The sequence below is a fragment of the Hemicordylus capensis genome, chromosome 4, assembly GCF_027244095.1.
Source record: "Hemicordylus capensis ecotype Gifberg chromosome 4, rHemCap1.1.pri, whole genome shotgun sequence".
In the NCBI taxonomy this organism is placed as follows: Eukaryota; Metazoa; Chordata; class Lepidosauria; order Squamata; family Cordylidae; genus Hemicordylus; species Hemicordylus capensis.
In genome coordinates this window covers 230,706,641-230,725,620 of record NC_069660.1, presented here as the reverse complement: position 1 = coordinate 230,725,620, position 18,980 = coordinate 230,706,641, and the positions used below count along the sequence as shown (strand labels likewise).

The following is an 18,980-nucleotide window of genomic DNA, read 5'->3' as shown; positions in this document are numbered from 1 at the left end:
GCTAACCCTCCCCAGGCGGTTCTCACTGATCGTGGGAACCGCCTCACTCTCCTCACTCTCCTCCAAACCTGCCTCACAGGATGGTTGTGATTATAAAAGTGGGGAAGAAAGATCATGTACACTACCCTGAACTCTTTGGAGGAAGAACAGGATACGTGTCATAATAAAATATATGTATAACATATTTTATTTATTTATTTATTTTATTAAAACATTTTTATACCGCCCAAAACTTACGTCTCTGGGCGATTTACAACAGAATAAAAACAAAGTAAAACATTCAATAAGACAAAAATGGGGCAGGGGGACATGCACATTACAACAACAATTTAAAAATTTAAAAATAATATTTTAAAACAGCATTAAAACTATTAAAACAACATTAATTAAAAGCCTGGGTGAAGAAATGTGTTTTTAAATACTTTTTAAAAGTTGTCAGAGATGGGGAGGCTCTTATTTTACTAGGGAGTGCATTCCAAAGCCTCGGGGCAGCAGCGGAGAAGGCCTGTCCCTTAGTGGCCACCAGACGAGCCGGTGGCAGCTGCAGACGGACCTCTCCAGCAGATCTCAATGGGCGGTGGTGTTAATGTTCAATAAGTCGTTCCCTTAAATACCCAGAGCTCAAACTGTTTAGGGCTTTATAGGTTATAACCAGCACCTTGTATTTTGCCAGGAAACATATTGGCAGCCAGTGTAGCTCCTTCAATACAGGAGTAATATGGTCTCTTTGAGATGACCCAGAGACCAGCTTGGCTGCCGCATTCTGGACCAGCTGTAGTTTCTGGACTACGTACAAGGGCAGCCCCACATAGAGTGCATTACAATAATCCAGTCTGGAGGTTACCAGCAGATGTACCACTGTTTTGAGGTCATTCACCTCAAGAAACGGACGCAGCTGGCGTATCAGCCGAAGCTGATAGAAGGCACTTCTGGCCATCGCCTCAACCTGGGACACTAGGTTCGGATCCAGAAGCACCCCTAGACTGCGTACCTGTTCCTTCTGGGAAAGTGTGACCCCATCCGGAACAGGCAGATCAAAATCATCCCTTGAGTTCCGACCCCGCACAATGAGTACCTCCGTCTTAGCCAGATTCAATCTCAGTTTGTTATCCCTCATCAAGCCCATCACTGACTCCAGGCAGGCATTTAGGGAGGTTATGCCCTCTCCTGATGATGCTGACATGGAGAAATAGATTTGGGTGTCATCAGCATACTGGTAGAACCCTGCACCAAATCTCCTGATGATCTCTCCCACCGGTTTCATGTAGCTATTAAATAACATTGGAGAAAATATGGAGCCCTGGGGAACACCATACAAAAGTTCAGATTTTGAAGAACAGCAGTCTCCAAGGGACACTGTCTGGAGACACAGTGTCTCCAACTCCCAACCCCCTCAGACGCTCCAGAAGGATACTATGGTCGATAGTATCGAAAGCCGCCGAGAGGTCCTGAAGGACCAACGGAGTCACACTTTCTCTGTCAACTGCCAATTGGAGATCATCCATCAGGCTGACCAAGGCAGTCTCCACCCCATAGCCAGCCCGAAAGCCAGTTTGAAATGGGTCAAGATAATCAGTTTCATCCAAAACTCTCTGGAGCTGTGAGGCCACCACCCTCTCAATTACCTTGCCCAGCCACGGAAGGTTGGAAACAGACCTGTAGTTGTTCAAGTCCGAGGGATCCAGGGTAGGCTTCTTCAGAAGCGGTCTAATAATTGCCTCCTTAAGACAAGGAGGCATCCTACCTTCCCTCAGAGACGCATTTATAATCTCTACCAGTCCTTCTACAACAACCCCCCTGCCAGGTAATATAAGCCATGTTGGACAAGGGTCAAGAGAACAGGTGGTAGGCCGCACCATTCCAATCAGCTTGTCCACATCCTCAGGAGTCACAAACTGAGGAGATATACATATACATATTTATGTTGATTTTGAGCCACATGACTCCAATCCTCAACATGTAAACTCAGAAGCAAATTCAGATATCATTTTTACACCTATCACAGCTGCAAGCAGCCCAGTTTGATCTCCTTTATTAACCTCATTTCATTTAAGCAAAAAGCGTATGAAACTATAGTGTATGTCCATACACTACAGTGTATAGACAATGTATAGTGTGTATCTATAAAGAAGGAAATGCTACCAACTTCATTTCAAACAGGACAACACAAGAACAGAACAGACCTGCTGGATCAGGCCCAAAGCCCATCTAGTCCAGCATCCTGTTTTGCACAGTGGTCCACCAGATGCCGCTGGAAGCCCACAGGCAGGAGTTGAGGGCATGCCCTCTCTCCTGCTGTTACTCCCCTGCAACTGGTACTCAGAGGCTTCCTGCCTTTGAGGCTGGAGGTGGTCTATAGCCCTCTGACTAGTAGCCATTGATAGACCTCTCCTCTATGAAGTTATCCAAACTCCTCTTAAAGCCATCTAGGTTGTTGGCTGTCACCAAGTGGATTATGTCGTTATGTCATGCCAGAGAATTCCCCAAGTGGATTATGCATTGTGTGAAAAAGTACCTTTGTTTCTGGTCCTAAATTTCCTAGCAAACAATTTCATGGGATGTCCCCCTGGTTCTAGTGTTATGTGAGAGGGAGAAGAATTTCTCTATATCCACTTTCTCCATGCCATGCATGATTTTATAGACCTCTATCATGTCTCACCACAGTCGCCTTTTTTCTAAACCAAAAAGCCCCTAGGTGCTCTAGGCCCCTAATCATCTTGGTTACCCTCTTCTGCACCTTTTCTAGTTGTCCTTTTTTAGATGGGGTGACCAGAAAATGTCCTAAAAATGGACATTAAAAAATGTCCTTTTTCAGATGAGGTGACCAGAATTGTACACAGTACTCCAGGTGTGGCCGCACCATAGTTTTGTATAAGGGCATTATAGTATTAGCAGTTTTATTTTCAATCCCCTTCCTAATGATCCCTAGCATGGAATTGACCTTCTTCACAGCTTTTACACATTGAGTTGACACTTTCAATGAGCTGTCCATCACAACGCCAAGATCCCTCTCCTGGTCAGTCACCGACAGCTCAGATCCCATCAGCGTATACTTGAAGTTGGGGTTTTTCATCAAAAGGGGCATCACTTTACACTTGCCAACATTGAACCCTGAAAGAGTTTGGTATCATCTGCAAATTTGTCCAACTCGCTGCTTACCCACGAGACAGAATATCTTATATAGATTTTCCGCCATTTTTTTAGGATTTAAAGACAACCAAGTATTTCATGGGCAAGGTAGTATTTAAAATGAGTTTCTTGTGATCTGATTCACAAAACCTTATTTTGAAGCAAGTGTATAAAATAGACTTTTGGTGGGAGTGGGAAATACATAATGTTCATTTTAGCAATTTTTGAATTGCTTCACAAATGTAGCTACTTTGAAGAAGTTGGGGTAATTTAGTCCTTTACAAGCTTATTAAAAAGACAGTATGTAAGTTATTTATATATGAGCTTCTGTTACAAGCACAAAGCAAAAAAAAATAGTAATGATTATAAGGGGAAGCATGCTGAACAAGAACCATTTTCTCATACTTTGCTATCTAAGCCATTTTGAGAACTTTGTTGTTAAAATGAAGCATATAAATATTTTTAGTGGGGGGATGAAGAGAGAGAAACACACACACAGAGACCAGATTAGAGCAATAAGGAGTTTCATATCTTCAGGAAGACAAGGCAGGAACATAAACAAAAACAGATACTTTTTGTTAGAGCATTTTTTCTTTTCTCTTATTCTTTTTTTAAAAATTAACACTTTTGAACTGACTAATTTCCTCACAGCAAGCTATATTGTTGGAATGGAAAGGGCTTTTCTTACAAGTTTGTATTAGAACAGTTTTGGCATACTTTGAAAATGGTTTTCTAAAGTGTAAAAAACTCTCTCATTCTCTCTCCCCCTCCCATACACACACACACACTCAACAGATAAGGGTTGGGTTGTTTTTTTTTTTTTAATGTTTTACTTTCCTGGATGAAGACAAGTCAGCAACTCCATCCTCCTCCTGGCAAATTGCATTACATTCAGAGGTCGGCCAGAGCAGGGGAGGAGCACAAGACCCAGGAGAACAAATCAGGCTGTTGCTCCTCCTCCTCCTGTTGGGAGAGGACAGGAATAGCAGTGCATAGTGAAGGTAACCCCCCCCCCCCCCGCTGATATTTTCAATACAAACCATGAATCCACTCTCATTTGCTACCAGAGAATCTACACTCAGAACACCCCAGAAACAACAGAACCCATGTACCCCATGGGTTAGAAACCCATGGGGGTGGCTGGCACCCTCTGTGCACTACACCACCACTTGCTCTGGGCTATGCCAGCACCCCCCAAGTGGAGTTATGGGGCTACTGAAACCCCCATTGTTCCTTATGGAGAAAAACCTTAAAGACGTGAAAACTTCTAAAATCACTTAGAAATCATCCCTTTGCCCAATCCCTCTGCAATTTGGCTGGTAGCCTCCACCCATTAGGCACTACCACACCACACCACTCTTTCACTCCAGATTCCACTTTATGCCCCAAATCTGCCCAAAAGACACTAAAACTTTAGCAATTCACCAAAAATCAGCCCTTTCCTAATTCCTCTGCAATTTGGGTAGTAGCTTCCACCCATTAGGAACTACCACCCCACCACACTCTTTTGGCCCTGGGACCCAAAATTCAAGTAGATGTCAGATTGGACCTTTTTGCATTGAAGTCAATGGGAGGCAAAAAAGCGGGAAATTAAAGTAGACATCACAATTCAAAATGGAGGAGGAAGAAGAAGCACTTTATTGGCCACAAAATGGAGGGCCAAAACTACAAATTATTCGGAGCTGAAATGGGGATGATTCGTTTTGGCTCCAAAACATTTCAGGAGGGCAAGAGGGTGATTCGTTTCGGCAACGAATCACTCGAAACGGGCAGTTTCGGGTACAGATAGTTCTGTACCCAAAACGTTTTGCACATCCCTAAAGGACAATCACCTGGTAATTAATTTCCAGAAATTCAAAGTAATGGTTTTTGCCAAGAAGCCTAAGAGATTTAATTGTCATATAGAAGGCAAATAAACTACTGACCTACTCTATACGATGACCATATAGAAGGTCGTCGTAGAGAGTAGGTCAATAGTTTTAAATATTTGGGTGTGGTTTTTCTTGCCACTGGGTCATGAAAGGCCCACATGGACTACATTGCCCAACAGGCACAAAGGAGCACATCAGCAACATTAAGATTATTTCGCTCCAAAGGTGGAGAGGTTATCCCTGCAGCGTTAAAGCTCTTTGCTGTTAAATCATTGGCCCAACTTCTTTATGGTGCACAATTGGGCCCCTACCCTAATTATAGGCCATTGGAGATAATCCAATCTAAGTTTATTAGAGCAGTATTTAGGGCCTCTCGGTGTATTTCTAACATGTTGAAGTTGGAAACAGACCTCCCAAGGGTGGAAACAAAAGCATGGGTTTTAATCCTCAATTTTTGACTCCAGATCCATTTCACCTCTGGGACTGATCCCTCTTATGCTGGCCGATAGGTTTCAATCCACCTGGAAACAAGCACTATTGGGCAAATTGTCATCACTTGGCTTTTCTACTGAATATTTGTCATTGTTAGATTACAATCAAGACAAGGAGATCCTCAAACAGAGGATCTTAGACATTGAACAGAATGGTTTAAGCTCCATTTCGGAGACCATAAAGCCTTGGTGACTTTAACCAGGAACCTGCTAGCTATCTACAATCACTTTCTCTACCAGCCATCACAGGGTGTTTCTCAGAGCAAGATATGATGCCCTACCATCAACAGTTTTATTTGGAAGGTTTTTTAAATTCCTTTGGCCAATTGGATTTGCCTTTGTGGCTCAGGTGAGGTTGAACCTGTCCACCATGTGCTGCTGTTTTTCTCTTTTTGTCATTATAGTTGGTGTAGTTTTATTTCTCCCTTGCTATCACACTTTCCTGGCCGAACTGCTGAATTTTATGCCACATTTCTTGCAGATAAGAAACCTTTTTTCACCTACAATGTTGCCAAATTTTGTGCAGCTGCTGCTAACAGCTAACTTCTAGCCCTACTTTCTAGATGCCACTACAAGAGGCTTCTATGTTGGTGGAATAGAATCTTTATTTCAGTCATTGACCAGACAAAAATACAACACAACAGATAAGTAGTAACCTCCAGCAATCATGATTCTGCCAATACTTTCTTATAAAACACCATTTACAATATAACAATATATAATACAGTCAACACACATGGCTTTACCAATTGCTTCCTTGCACAGCTTGCAATGTAGCAAACTTTTGCCACCTTGGTGTAAACATTAATATCACTGTCAGACATTCTATGTTGGTGTACGTTGTGTGATTGAATTCTTATCAGAATGTAGTATTATTTATTTGTATGTACATCGATCAATGATTGTCATAAAGCTATTCATTCATTCATTCATTCATTCATTCATTCATTCACAGAACAATTGCTTTTCATGCTGGGTAAAGCAATATTAACTGGTCTACGCCAGTCAATGCACTTGTGCTCCATGCTATAATAATTGTAAAGAGGGGAAAAGATTGAGTTATATTTTTATAATAGAAAAATAATTAGCAAGTTGTTGTAGTAAGAACTAATCTGCCTTTCACTATCTCTACAACTGGACTAAATTTGGTCCAAATCGGTTAATTTGTGGGGTAATTCATGAGTTAGCCCACATGCACCTCAAATGTTCATGCATCCACCATCATTGAATTGGGATGGATGACATCATCACAAACGATGCATTTGAGGTGTCCCTATGTATCCCTAAAGCCACCTAATGGCACAGCAGGGAAGCAAGCTATCTAGAGAGCAGGCGGTGTTGCTTCGAATCCCCACTGGTGTGTTTCCCTGAATATAGGAAACTCCTATATCAGGCAGCAGTGATATAGGAAGGTGCTGAAAGGCATCATCTTATACTGTGTGGGAGATGGCAATGGTAAACCCCTCCAGTATTCTACCATGAAAATCACATAGCTCTGTGGTGGCCAGGAGTCGACACCAACTCTATGACACAACCTTTATGTATCCCTAAACCTGTAGCAAATTTGGTTCAAATTGGCTAAGCCAGTTGCGCCTTAAATATTTACACATCCGCCATCTTGAATGACATCATTACAGACGATGCCATTGAGGTGTCCCTGTGTCTCGCTCACTACAGCTGTACCAAATCTGGTTCAAATAGGTTAGGCAATTCACAAGCTAGACCTCTTGGGCCTCAAACATTCACATGTCTGCCATCTTGGACTGGGATGGATGACATTATCACAAACTACGTTATTGGTTAATCCCTATGTGTCCTTACAGCTGTAGCAAATTTGTTCAAATTGGTTTGGCAGTTCACAAGTTATCCCACTTGCGCTTCTAATATTTAGGTGTCTGCCTTCTTGAATTGGGGTGGATGACATCATCACAAACATCACAAACATCACATAGAGAGGTGTCTCTATGTGTCCCTACAACAGTACCTAGTTTGGTTCATATTGGTCCAGGCATTGGGAAGTTGATGGGGGGGATGGACACATGGACGGACACACATAGAATGCTGGTGATCTCATAAACCTACAAGAAAGTAGGCTAAAAGCTCTGTTTATGTAAATAAAATTACATAGTACTGTTGAACTTATTTCACCAGTTTTGCAAAATTTCAAAACCCTGAATTGGATTCTATATGTGAATACAGTGGTCCCTCTACTTACGAAATTAATCCGTTCCGAATGCACATTTGTAAGTCGAAAAATTCGTAAGTCGAAAAGCGGTTTCCCATAGGAATGCATTGGGAACGGATTAATACGTTCCGGAGCCTAGAAAAAAGACCCAGACCCCCAGTAAGGCTTGCAAACTGCACAGGAACATTTCTTTTCAAGAATAAACAGGCAGTAAACAGGCAGGCAAGTCAAGGAAACCGCATGTAAAATTTGTAAGTCGTGGAAACCCCATCTAAAAATTTGTAAGTCGAGGAAACCCCATCTAAAAATTTGTAAGTCGAAAAAACCGCATCTAAAACCGGATCTAAAACTGCCGTTTGTAACTCGAAAAATACTTATGTCGAGTAGTTTGTAAGTCGAGGGACCACTGTATAAGCACCACCTCATGAAAGAAAATAACTACTCAAATCTAAACATTGCAAAATTATTCTGTTTCAGTGTTCAGAGAATGCTTATTTCTTTCTTAACCTTTCCAAATTTACCTACCTTTAACTCTATTTATACCTTTAACCTTATTTATACAATAAGACCTGCTCTAAATTGCTTTAACTAAAGATTAGTTTACTTGCTCAAAGAAAAGCTTCAGACTTGCAAATAAATGGCAGCATTTTGTACACATGTGAAGCTTCTTCTCTGCATTTTAAAATTAGGGAACAGCTTACCTCTTTCTAGGGATGTGCACAAAACAGATTTTACATTTTGTTTTGAGGTCGAAACAAAGCACAGACAGCTAAAACATTTCATCGAAAGACCGGTTAATCCTGTTGTTTCGAAGAAACAAAACTCAAAATGTTTTGAGTGTTTCGACCATAGAGAACAATGGGGAACCTTGAAACAACCCATTGTTCTCCATGGGTAGCTCCTAGGGACACCAAAGTGGGTTGAATGGTAGGTCATGGTGGGTGCTGCCTACCACCCATGAACAAAAGAAATGGGCAAGCACATGATTCTTAACAAATTTTTAAGAAGCAAGGAGATCACAAACCAATCAGAAGCCAGTGCCAGAAAACCAATTAGGAAGGGAAAACAGGCCTCCAAAATGGCTCTTGAAACATCAAAATGTTTTGTCTCAAAACGGGTTCCGAGCTTGTTTCAAGCTTAAAACAGGCCATTTATTTAAAGGGCATTATGTTCTGAGCTTGAAACTTGAAATGGCCTGTTTTGAGTTGGAACATTTCAGTGTCGAAACATTTTGCACATCCCTACTCCTTTCCGAGTTGTTCTCCCTAGTTACTCTGTCCTACACTCCAGCCCTGATGTGGACCCATCTTTGTGTGTGTGTCAGTTCACACTTAGAAGATCATGGAGGCATACCCACACAGGGAACATTTTAGCCTACTTTCCAGTAGGCTTTGAGGTCACCAGGCATTCTTTCTGTGTGCATCCATCTGTGTGTCCATCCCCACCCCGCATCAACTTTGCAGTGCCTGGACCAATATGAACCAAATCAGGTACAGTTGTAGGGACACATAGGGACACTTCAATGATGAAGTTTGTGATGATGTCATCCACCCCAATTCAAGAAGGTGGGTGGATAAATGTTTGTTTGTTTGTTTATCATATTTTTATACCACCTGATATATAACTCTCTAGGCAGTGTCTATCTCTAACTTTAGAGGTGTAATTGGACTGACTTGTGAATCACCTAACCGATTTGAACCAAATTTGCCACAGCTGTAGGGACACATAGGGACGCCTCAAGGGCATAGTTTGTGATGATGTCATCCAACCCAATTCAAGATGGAAGATATGTGAATGTTTGAGGTGCAAGTAGCCTAACTTGTAGACCGTCTAACCAATCTAAACTACCCAGGGGAGGGGAGGGACTCTTGGCATCATTATTTTTGGTTTTGGTTTTTAATGCAAATTTCAGTGCCAGGATTTATTAGAAAATCACTTGGGGGGGGGGATAAAACAGTTAACAACTGTGCTTATTATTTGGAAGGCCCATGAAGTTCAGTGGAGTTTACTCCCAAGTAAATCTGGACAGTATTGCATTTGAATTATTATAATGCTGTCCAAATAGAAATTTGTGCTGACAACATTTACAATTATTTGGTCTATTCCAGTTGCCTTATCACATTAAAGGATATCATAGAGCCATACAATACAGAGATTGCAGTTCCACATCCCCCCTCCCCCTGTTTGCCAACTGAATTTGGACATTCCAGAGAGCTGTCTATCTGCAGTCAGTGAGGCAGGGGAGCTGGCTGTGTGGACTGTCTTCTTGACAGCAATATAGCCCACACAGTCAATTGGGCTGGAGTGATGGAGGAGCTTCCTCCCTCAACTCCAGTCCCAGGGGCCAAAACTGCAGTGCCAGTCTTTGCATATAATGTGGAGAAACTTCACTCTGACCACAGAGAGGAGCTTGGGGTGTGAAAGCACTGGTCCCTTTTCACCCTGAACCTGGGTTTCACCTGGTTTCCTGAATTTGGGAACCAAAGGGAAGTACAGGTGGCCCTCATTATTTGTGTGGGTTCTGTTCTGGCCTACAACCACAGATAATGAAACCTTGTATAATGAAACCATAAATCAATAGGAATTGGAGGGTTAAGTTCCATAGTGGTTTTCAGCAAAAGTTTCCAAAGCAGTTTACATAGATATAACTAACTAAATAAATAAATAACCTGGAAAATGACCAGAAAGTCACTGAAAAGAAAGGCTAAATGCAGAAATAAGGATGGAGCACAGCACTGTACCTTGGCCACCGCAGATGTTACACCTGCCACACCTTTGGGGTGCTGCTGTATCTGATGGAGGTCAATCCTTCTGTGTCACTCAGTGATTGCTGGAAGAGCTACAGCATCACTGACTGCCTAGAAAACATTGTGGCATCCCTTGCTAAAATCAAGCAAGGAGGAATGCAGTGTGGAGGAAGTTGTGCCCCGGGGCATTCACCTCTTCATACATTGCAGCCGTTCCCTCTGTGGCTTACAAGATGCAGTGCATTATCAACCTTGCACATGCTGCTGGTGGTAGAGGCCTAGAAGACATTCAGGAACATGAAGTGGAGGAGTTCACAATGGAGGAACTGGAGGAGATGAAGCAGTGGCAATTCTAGAGAGTGAGAGAGAGGAGGAGGGGGGAAGGAGGAGGAGGAGGAGAAGGAGGCAACGTTCCTCAAGCCTTTCACCATGAAGGGGCTCTCTCAGATCCTTCATCTGTGGAGTGCCTTGTCAGTCAAAGTGTTCAAGATGGACCCCCCTGAAGGAGCAGAGCATAATTTTCAAGAGACAGTTGGAGGCTGCATTGCAACCCTACAAGGACATCTACAGGGCTATGCAAAGCAGGGCAAAGCAAGTCAGTATCACAACATACTTTTCTGAGGCAGCTAGTACATCCACTACCACAGCTGAGGAGTGGCACTGACCATCATCACCAGAAAGTGATGACCTGGACTTCACCTGTACTTTCACTGGCTTTGGGGAGGAAGATAGTGCTGGTGGCAGCAGATCTGCCTCTACTGGGCTTGCTTCTGCAATGTGAACAGTTAGTGCTGCTAACTCCAGCTGTGTAGTGAGGGAATTCCACTGCTTCTTTGTTTCTGGTTTGTTTATTTGTTTGTTTTGCCACCAAAGGATACAGACTGGGGTGCTGCTAACTCCTGCAGTGGAGCGAAGGACGTCCCCTGTGCTTGTCTACTTGAACTGCCTCTGATGCTGTGCAGCCTCTCTGGCCAACCTGCCAACCAGTCAGGCCTGGGGTGGGCAGACTGAAAGTGGGAAAGCATAAGATCTGAGGTGGCCATGGTACAGTCCTGTGCTCCATCCTTATTTCTGCTTCCCCCCTGGTTTGTTTGTTTTTTGTTTGTTTTTGGTGATTTTTAGGTCATCTTTCCAGGTTCTGAAAACGAACGCCCCAATTCCCATAGATGCAATGACTCATTATTCACAGTTTAGTTATTTGCGGTTGTAGGTGAGGAATGGTACCCCTGTGAATAATGATTTTCACTTGTATGCTGTCTTAATATCAAGTGGGGAATATTATATTATCTTAGACTGCCCTTGCAATAATAGTCACATAGAAGGTCTTTACTCTTTATAACGATACAGAACATCACATAGAATGATGTATGCTACAACTGCTACTACAATGGTTATATGTAAAGTGCCAGCAGGTGACTCTTTGCCAAAGTGATTTCAGTTTATATTATAAAAGTGAGTGGGTTTCAAAAAGGAGGAGAGTATAGGGATAGACATAGAGTTAAATACACATTTGTAAATATAGTAAAAGTTCCAGAAAAGCAGATGCATACAAACAAGACCCAGTAAACCTGGTACTCTTCTCCAAAAGGACTAATGTTTTATTTTCCCTCCTATGCAACTGAAGCAAAAACATTTGCAGCTACATTATTCCTTCCCCCACCCCCATGCTTAGAAGAAAATCTTCTTCTTTATTGCTTTGAAACTGTGAAACAGCAGCTGCCCTGGGGCAACCCTGACCTTTCTTCATCCGAGGAGAAGATAATGGTTCCCTAGTTCCATTTTGCCCAGCAATATTTCTGCTCAGCCCAACTGTCACTGCAGAGCTAAGAGGCCTTTTCAAGTCTGGAATGCAGTTTCTGCAGTGAAACTTATAACTTTAATTGGCATTTGTAATGGAAATGGAGAGGGATGCAACCATTTAACCCTAAGCAATAGCTTGCATTACTTAAGTTCCACAGGACACAGATTTCCAGTTTATTTTGATGTCTATGCCACCAGCATCATTATTGCCTCAATGGCTTTCCACAGCTAGTCTACCTTTTCTAAGTTTTCAAGGAACAGTGAATGTGGTTTTGGACAAAGGAGGATAAAGCCAAAATTACTGCTCACCCCTAAAACTTCCTTGGATGGTCTTGGGCAAAGTGCTGTTTCTCAGCCTATCCTGCCTAATCTGCATGAAAATGCATTCTGGCAATTTGTCCAGCTAATTGTGAAAATGCCCTGGGTTGATGTTTCTTGTGACATGGGACATGCCTACTAGATACTTGTTCATACATTATTCCAGTGGCCGCTGCCAGAAAGCTGAGTCATGTGGTAGAGTATCCAGGTTAGCTGTTTGCAGCTAGGGCTGCTCACAAGACTTGTACTGGCAATAAACAAGGACCATGAAACCCCTGGAACATAATGCACGGTTGTCCAAGGTCTTTACAGTTCATCTATCATATTTATATCCTGCCTCTCCTGGGTGTTTTTCACACAGCAGGCAATCACGTTTACTGTGAGGCTTTACAGCAAATTCGAAGTTGCCTCCAAAAACCAATTCAAAAAGTGGATTTTTTTTTACCCTGGATATAAATCAGGCTACACTCTAATGCACAATGAAAAACCCAAATTGTGTGTGAAGTGCTCCCCAATAGCTCGCAGGGACTTTGGGGTAAATCTGTCCGATATGTGAATGCACACCCTCCGTTCCGGAAGAGATGTGAGCTAAAAGCCCTGTGTGGAAAATGCCTTGAGAGAGCTCAGGGCAGATAAACACAACTAGTAAAGAATCTTGTTTTTAGTGGGTGAAAGATAGGATTAAACAAACGAAATGCCATGTAGATGCATCTGTACAGTGTACAACTGAAACACCTTATACATATACTAGATCAGATGGACTGCTTTACAAATGTGGCTGGCTCCCAAAATGAACCTTGCATTTTAAAAATAGAGTCCAAACCATAGAAACCATGGCCACTATAAGTCAGGTTCATCACATGGTCCAGAAGCAGCTTCGTGAGTAACAAGTGACTAAGGGCAGACAGTTCTGTGATGTGTGGAAGAACCTTAAGTGGATGAATCCATCAGCATCTCAGAACTGTCTTATCTAAAACATTTAAATAGAAGCTATATTTTAATAATTCACATAGGCAGGAACAAAACAAATATTTAAAGAAGTAAATTTACCTAAAGTTGAACTTGTGCTGAAGTGCTATCAGAATCTGAAAGCTTATATCTTTGTCAGACTTGAATTACCAAAGGAATGACAATAGTCTGTAGGGAGTCTGAGGAAAGACTGGAAAACTAATTATATCCTTCTTCAAGGTGTTTTCTGTTACTTGTATGCCAGGTCCAAATTAGTCCCCAGTGTATACTTAATATCCATAACTCATTCTGGGCTGATTGATCCCTGAAATTAGTTGACTGTAGTTACACCTTGATAATTGCATTTCTTCCCCTCTTAATGCTAATATGAAATGTTCCTGTGAATCTGAGAATAAGCAGGAAGTGATAGCTGTGTTCATCTGGTTAATATGTTGATGATTTATTTCTTCATTGAATTTTCCTTGGCTGATCTTTGCACACTTATATTATTTCACATGAATGCAAAATTCATAGTTCTCTGTCTAGGATGTCATTAGAATTGCCAATTCGCTTTAAAGTGAAATAAGGTGTGTGATGCTAATTGGCATGATGGATGAAGTCCTTTTATACTGCCGATACTGTAAGTTTCTTTTGATATGGAGACACACATTCTGTTGCTCCTGCAACAGATTTGCCATTTTGGAAATTCAGACAGGCTGTTTGTTAGGAAGAAACTTGCAAAGCGAAGGTAGATGAAAATGAATAGGCTATTCAGTTTCTGTCTGTGATTCTCATAAAGTGCAAGAAAAATAAATCATGTGTGACAGGATGGTTATTCTGTAAACAATTTTAAATTCTAGACTTAGTATGCATGCACACTTGCACAGGTTATTTGTCAAGTAATAATTAGGTCAGTTCTAGTGATCATCAGAAAATGTGGTAATGAACCCAGAAATGGAACATTTGGAACTTGATTTTTTATCCCTCTGTTTATAAACCAGGCTGAGTTCTATATCTTTTCATTTTAAGGTAACCGAGCTGCACAACATCAAAAACATAACTAGACTGCCTCGAGAAACAAAGAAGCATGCAGTGGCAATTATCTTTCATGATGAGACGTCAAAGACATTTGCCTGTGAGTCAGGTAAGCAATTATTACATCTTCAGTTTGAGTAAATTGTGCTGCATGAAACAATGATTCAGATGGATTAAGAAACAGCATTTAAGCAAGATGCTTTATCTTAATGGGAATATGCCATAGCATCTTTTTTTAGCATGCAAAGCTAGCTGCTGAATTCCACACCCCACCCCTCCCATTTTTAAAGACTACTTGGGGTGCTTGCTTATTATTTCTCTCTCTTCGTTTGGCCTTCCGGATGGATAGAATGCTCTTGAGGTTTTCAGCTAAACTTTTAAAATTGAGTAAACGATGCCTAAGGGATGTTATTTAGACAAGCAGTGACGTGAATTCTCATTTCCCCCCACAAGTATTGCTTCAGGCACTTGCTAGGATAGTAATAATCCTGTCACTGTAAGAGAGCAGCAAAGAACAGCTAAAATTCCAGGAAGCTCAGCTTCAAATGGTTTGTGGCAAGATCAGTTGTTTAATACTAAAAATAAAGCTTCAAGCATTTGCAATTAGAAAGAGTGTTTTTTGTCTTAAAAGATGGAGCACTCACTATTATTTATTTATTTATTTATTATTTATTCGATTTCTATACCGCCCTTCCAAAAATGTCTCAAGGCGGTTTACACAGATAAATACACAAATAAGATACACAAATAAATAAGTTACACAAATAAATAAGATAAATAAAATGGATCCTTGTCCCCAAAGGACTCACAATCTAAAAAGAAACATTAGATAGACACCAGCAACAGTCACTGGAAGTACTGTGCTGGGGGTGGATAGGGCCAGTTACTCTCCCCCTGCTAAATAAAGAGAATCACCATGGTAAAAGGTGCCTCTTTGCCAAGTTAGCAGTTTATTATAAGATTGATCAAGATGCAGTTTCAGTATTGTGTTTTTTTCCTTTTACAACTATAGTAACATATGAATTAATTTATACTGGACAACATTCCGCACAATCTCTCATTGATGCTAAGAACCCACTAGGACTGCTGCAGGACTTCAGAGGCAGCCCTGATTGCATAGCAACAGGGCTTCTGCAGAATGCCTTTAAAATGCAAGCAGTGTGGCACTCTTGACCATGGTGCTAGGGATGTGCACAAAACCGGTTCGGTTCGGATCCGAACCGGGTCCGAACCAGGAGGGGGTGGTTCGGTTTTGGTTTTGTCCGAACCACCCCCTGGTTCAGTTCGGATCCGAACCGGTTCGGATCTGAACTGAACTGGTTCAGATCTCAAAAAGTAGCTAGGATGGTAGCTGGCACCCAGGGGTACCTGTCACCCAAACCCCAAAGCAATCGGACACTCGTACAATTTTTTTATGAATTTTTGAAAATTATTTTTCTCTCTCATAGGATATAATGGGACTCGAACCAGGCCATTATTCCTTATTGTGGAGCACCCATGGGTGCCAACAACCATGCAAACCCTGAAGCAATCAGACACTTCTACGATTTTTTATGAATATTTGAAATATTTTTAATTATTTTTCTTATAGAGTATAATGGCACCCGAACCAGTCCATATCCCCTATTGTGGAGCACCTAGGATATGGACTGGTTCGGGTGCCACAATCCCCTATTGTGGAGCACAAAAGCGGGGTGGGTGGTAGACAGGCAGGGGTGCCTACCACCCAAAAAATCCCAAGGCAATTGGACACTCCTCTGATTATTGGTGAATTGTTAAAGTATTTTTGAATTCCTCATAGAGAATAATGAGGATTGCAGCAAATGTATAGCTTCATGTCGGGGGGAAAGGGGTGTCGTAGAGTGGAGTGTGGTGGGTGGTAGTTCCTAGGGTGGACAAGGAAGCTACCTGAATTATTTGAAAGGAATTGGGGGAAAGGGTGATTTTTGGTTAATTGTTGAAGTTTACGCGTCTTTAAGGTTTTTCCTCATAAGGTATAATGGAGCTTTCAGCAGCCCCATAAGTGCACTTGGGGGTTCCTGGGGTGGCCCAGAGCGAGTGGTGGCATATGGCACATAGGGTGCCAACCACCCCCATGGGTTTCTAACCCATGGGGTACAGGGTTCTGTTGTTTCTGAGGTATTCTGAGTGTGGGTTCTATGATAGCATATTAGAGTGCATTCATGGTGTCTCATTGAAAATCTCATTTGCTATCATAGAATCCACACTCAATGCCTCAGAAACAAGAGAACCCTGTACCCCATGGGTTAGAAACCCATGGGGGTGGTTGGCACCCTATGTGCACTACATCACCACTCGCTCTGGGCCACCCCAGCACCCCCCAAGTGCACTTATGGGGCTGCTGAAAGCTCCATTATAACTTCTTATGAGGAAAAACCTTAAAGACGCGTAAACTTCAACAATTAACCAAAAATCACCCCTTTCCCCAATTCCTTTCAAACAATTCAGGTAGCTTCCCTGCCCCTAACCGGCACTACCACCAACCCCACACCACTCTAGGCCACCCCTTTTCCCCCGACGTGAAGCGATACACCCTTCATTATATCTAATGGGGGAAAACCTTAAAGACACGTAAACTTCAACAATTAACCAAAAACCACCCTTTTCCCCAATTCCTTTCAAATAATTCAGGTAGCTTCCTTGTCCACCCTAGGAACTACCACCCACCACACTCCACTCTACGACACCCCTTTCCCCCCGACGTGAAGCTATACATTTGCTGCAATCCTCATTATTCTCTATGAGGAATTCAAAAATACTTTAACAATTCACCAATAATCAGAGGAGTGTCCAATTGCCTTGGGATTTTTTGGGTGGTAGGCACCCCTTCCTGTCTACCACCCACCCTGCTTTTGTGCCCCTAGGTGCTCCACAATAGGTGATATGGACTGGTTCGGGTCCCATTATACTCTATGAGAAAAATAATTAAAATATTTCAAATATTCATAAAAAAAATCACAGGGGTGTCTGATTGCTTCAGGGTTTGCATGGTTGTTGGCACCCATGGGTGCTCCACAATAAGGAATAATGGCCTGGTTCGAGTCCCATTATATCCTATGAGAAAAAAATAAAAATAATTTTCAAAAATTCATAAAAAATCGTACAAGTGTCCGATTGCTTTGGGGTTTGGGTGACAGGTACCCCTGGGTGCCAGCTACCATCCTAGCTACTTTTTGAGATCTGAACCAGTCCGAGCCGGTTCGAACGAACCACCGCCGGTTCAGTTCGAATCCGAACCGAACCGGGGGTGGTTCAGTTCGGATCCGAACTGCGAAACCCAAACCGGTTCGGATCCGAACCAAACCGCACATCCCTACATGGTGCAGCATGCTGCCCACTGTTGCTTAAAATTACTGTATGTCTTTATTGTTTCTATTGCTATTCATCAAATTGTAAGAGCTGAAAGTTATCTAAATTTTAGTTCAGTTGCTTGCATTTAGTAATTTCTACTAAATCAGAAAACTCTATACAGATCCTCTTCCATATATTTATTGCCAGCTAAAGTGACATCATGTTAAAATACCTTACAGTGTTTTGAAACATACGAAGGGTCAAATTTTGCTGTCTTCAGTGGAAGTGAGATCAATACTGTTTGGAAAGGAAAAGTGTTTGTTCAGAGAAATTGTAGTGCACCTCAGAGGTGGACTTAGTGTTGGCCCAAGTCAGAGCTTTAAAGGCTTTCATTGGGTCCAAATGTTAATACATGACATTATATGAGGATAAAACCAGTTAGTGATGAGAGTAAAACCAATTAGTGAGCAACTGAGCCTGAATGAAGGGAATGCTGGCCTCTTATGCAGCATCTCCCCAACTCCCATTGGCCAACCACCATCATGTGCCAGAGGAAACAAAATGGTGGCCCCCATGCTCATCGCTGGGCCCGGGTGCACAGTTCTGGGAAGTGTGGTGGCAGGGAGCAGTCTTCTCTAAGACCTCTTAGCTGTATTCTGTGGATTCTGTTGGGAGCCATGGTGACAGTTTAAGAATGCTGAAGAAGATAGAATTCTCAGGATAATGGTACTTGGAAGACAATTTTTAAAAACTCAAACACACCTTCTACACAGGTTATATCATCTGTATATCATTGGCTGCAACATCCACAGACATCTGTATTCCCAGAGAGCCTTTCCTCCACATACACAAGAAAAATATTAACAAAGAACACATATCTCTTTTGTGATAAACTTCTATCCAACATTTCCTAATTATTACTTGGCAATTATGGAGAGCTACTTCCTGGTAGCCATCTCAAGCCTGATTGCTTTGCCTCCTACGAGCCTCCTAATCTATGTAAATTACTAAAGTAAAGTTGTGCCGTCGAGTCGGTGTTGACTCCAGTCAACCACAGAGCCCTGTGGTTGTCTTTGGTAGAATACAGAAGGGGCTTACCATTGCCATCTCCCACATAATATGAGATGATGCCTTTCAGCATCTT

At 42.0% G+C, this 18,980-nt stretch overlaps 1 protein-coding gene across 4 annotated transcripts in view; it reads left to right on the top strand.

Moving 5' to 3' along the window:
• The window catches only part of DOK6 (docking protein 6), a 373,813-nt gene that overhangs the window by 168,042 nt on the left and 186,791 nt on the right, over positions 1–18,980 (top strand). For all 4 annotated transcript variants that reach the window (XM_053246098.1, XM_053246101.1, XM_053246099.1 and 1 more), the window contains exon 3: positions 14,519–14,633. In XM_053246098.1, coding sequence (XP_053102073.1) covers positions 14,519–14,633 — 115 coding nt within the window. The remainder of the gene's footprint in view (positions 1–14,518; positions 14,634–18,980) is intronic.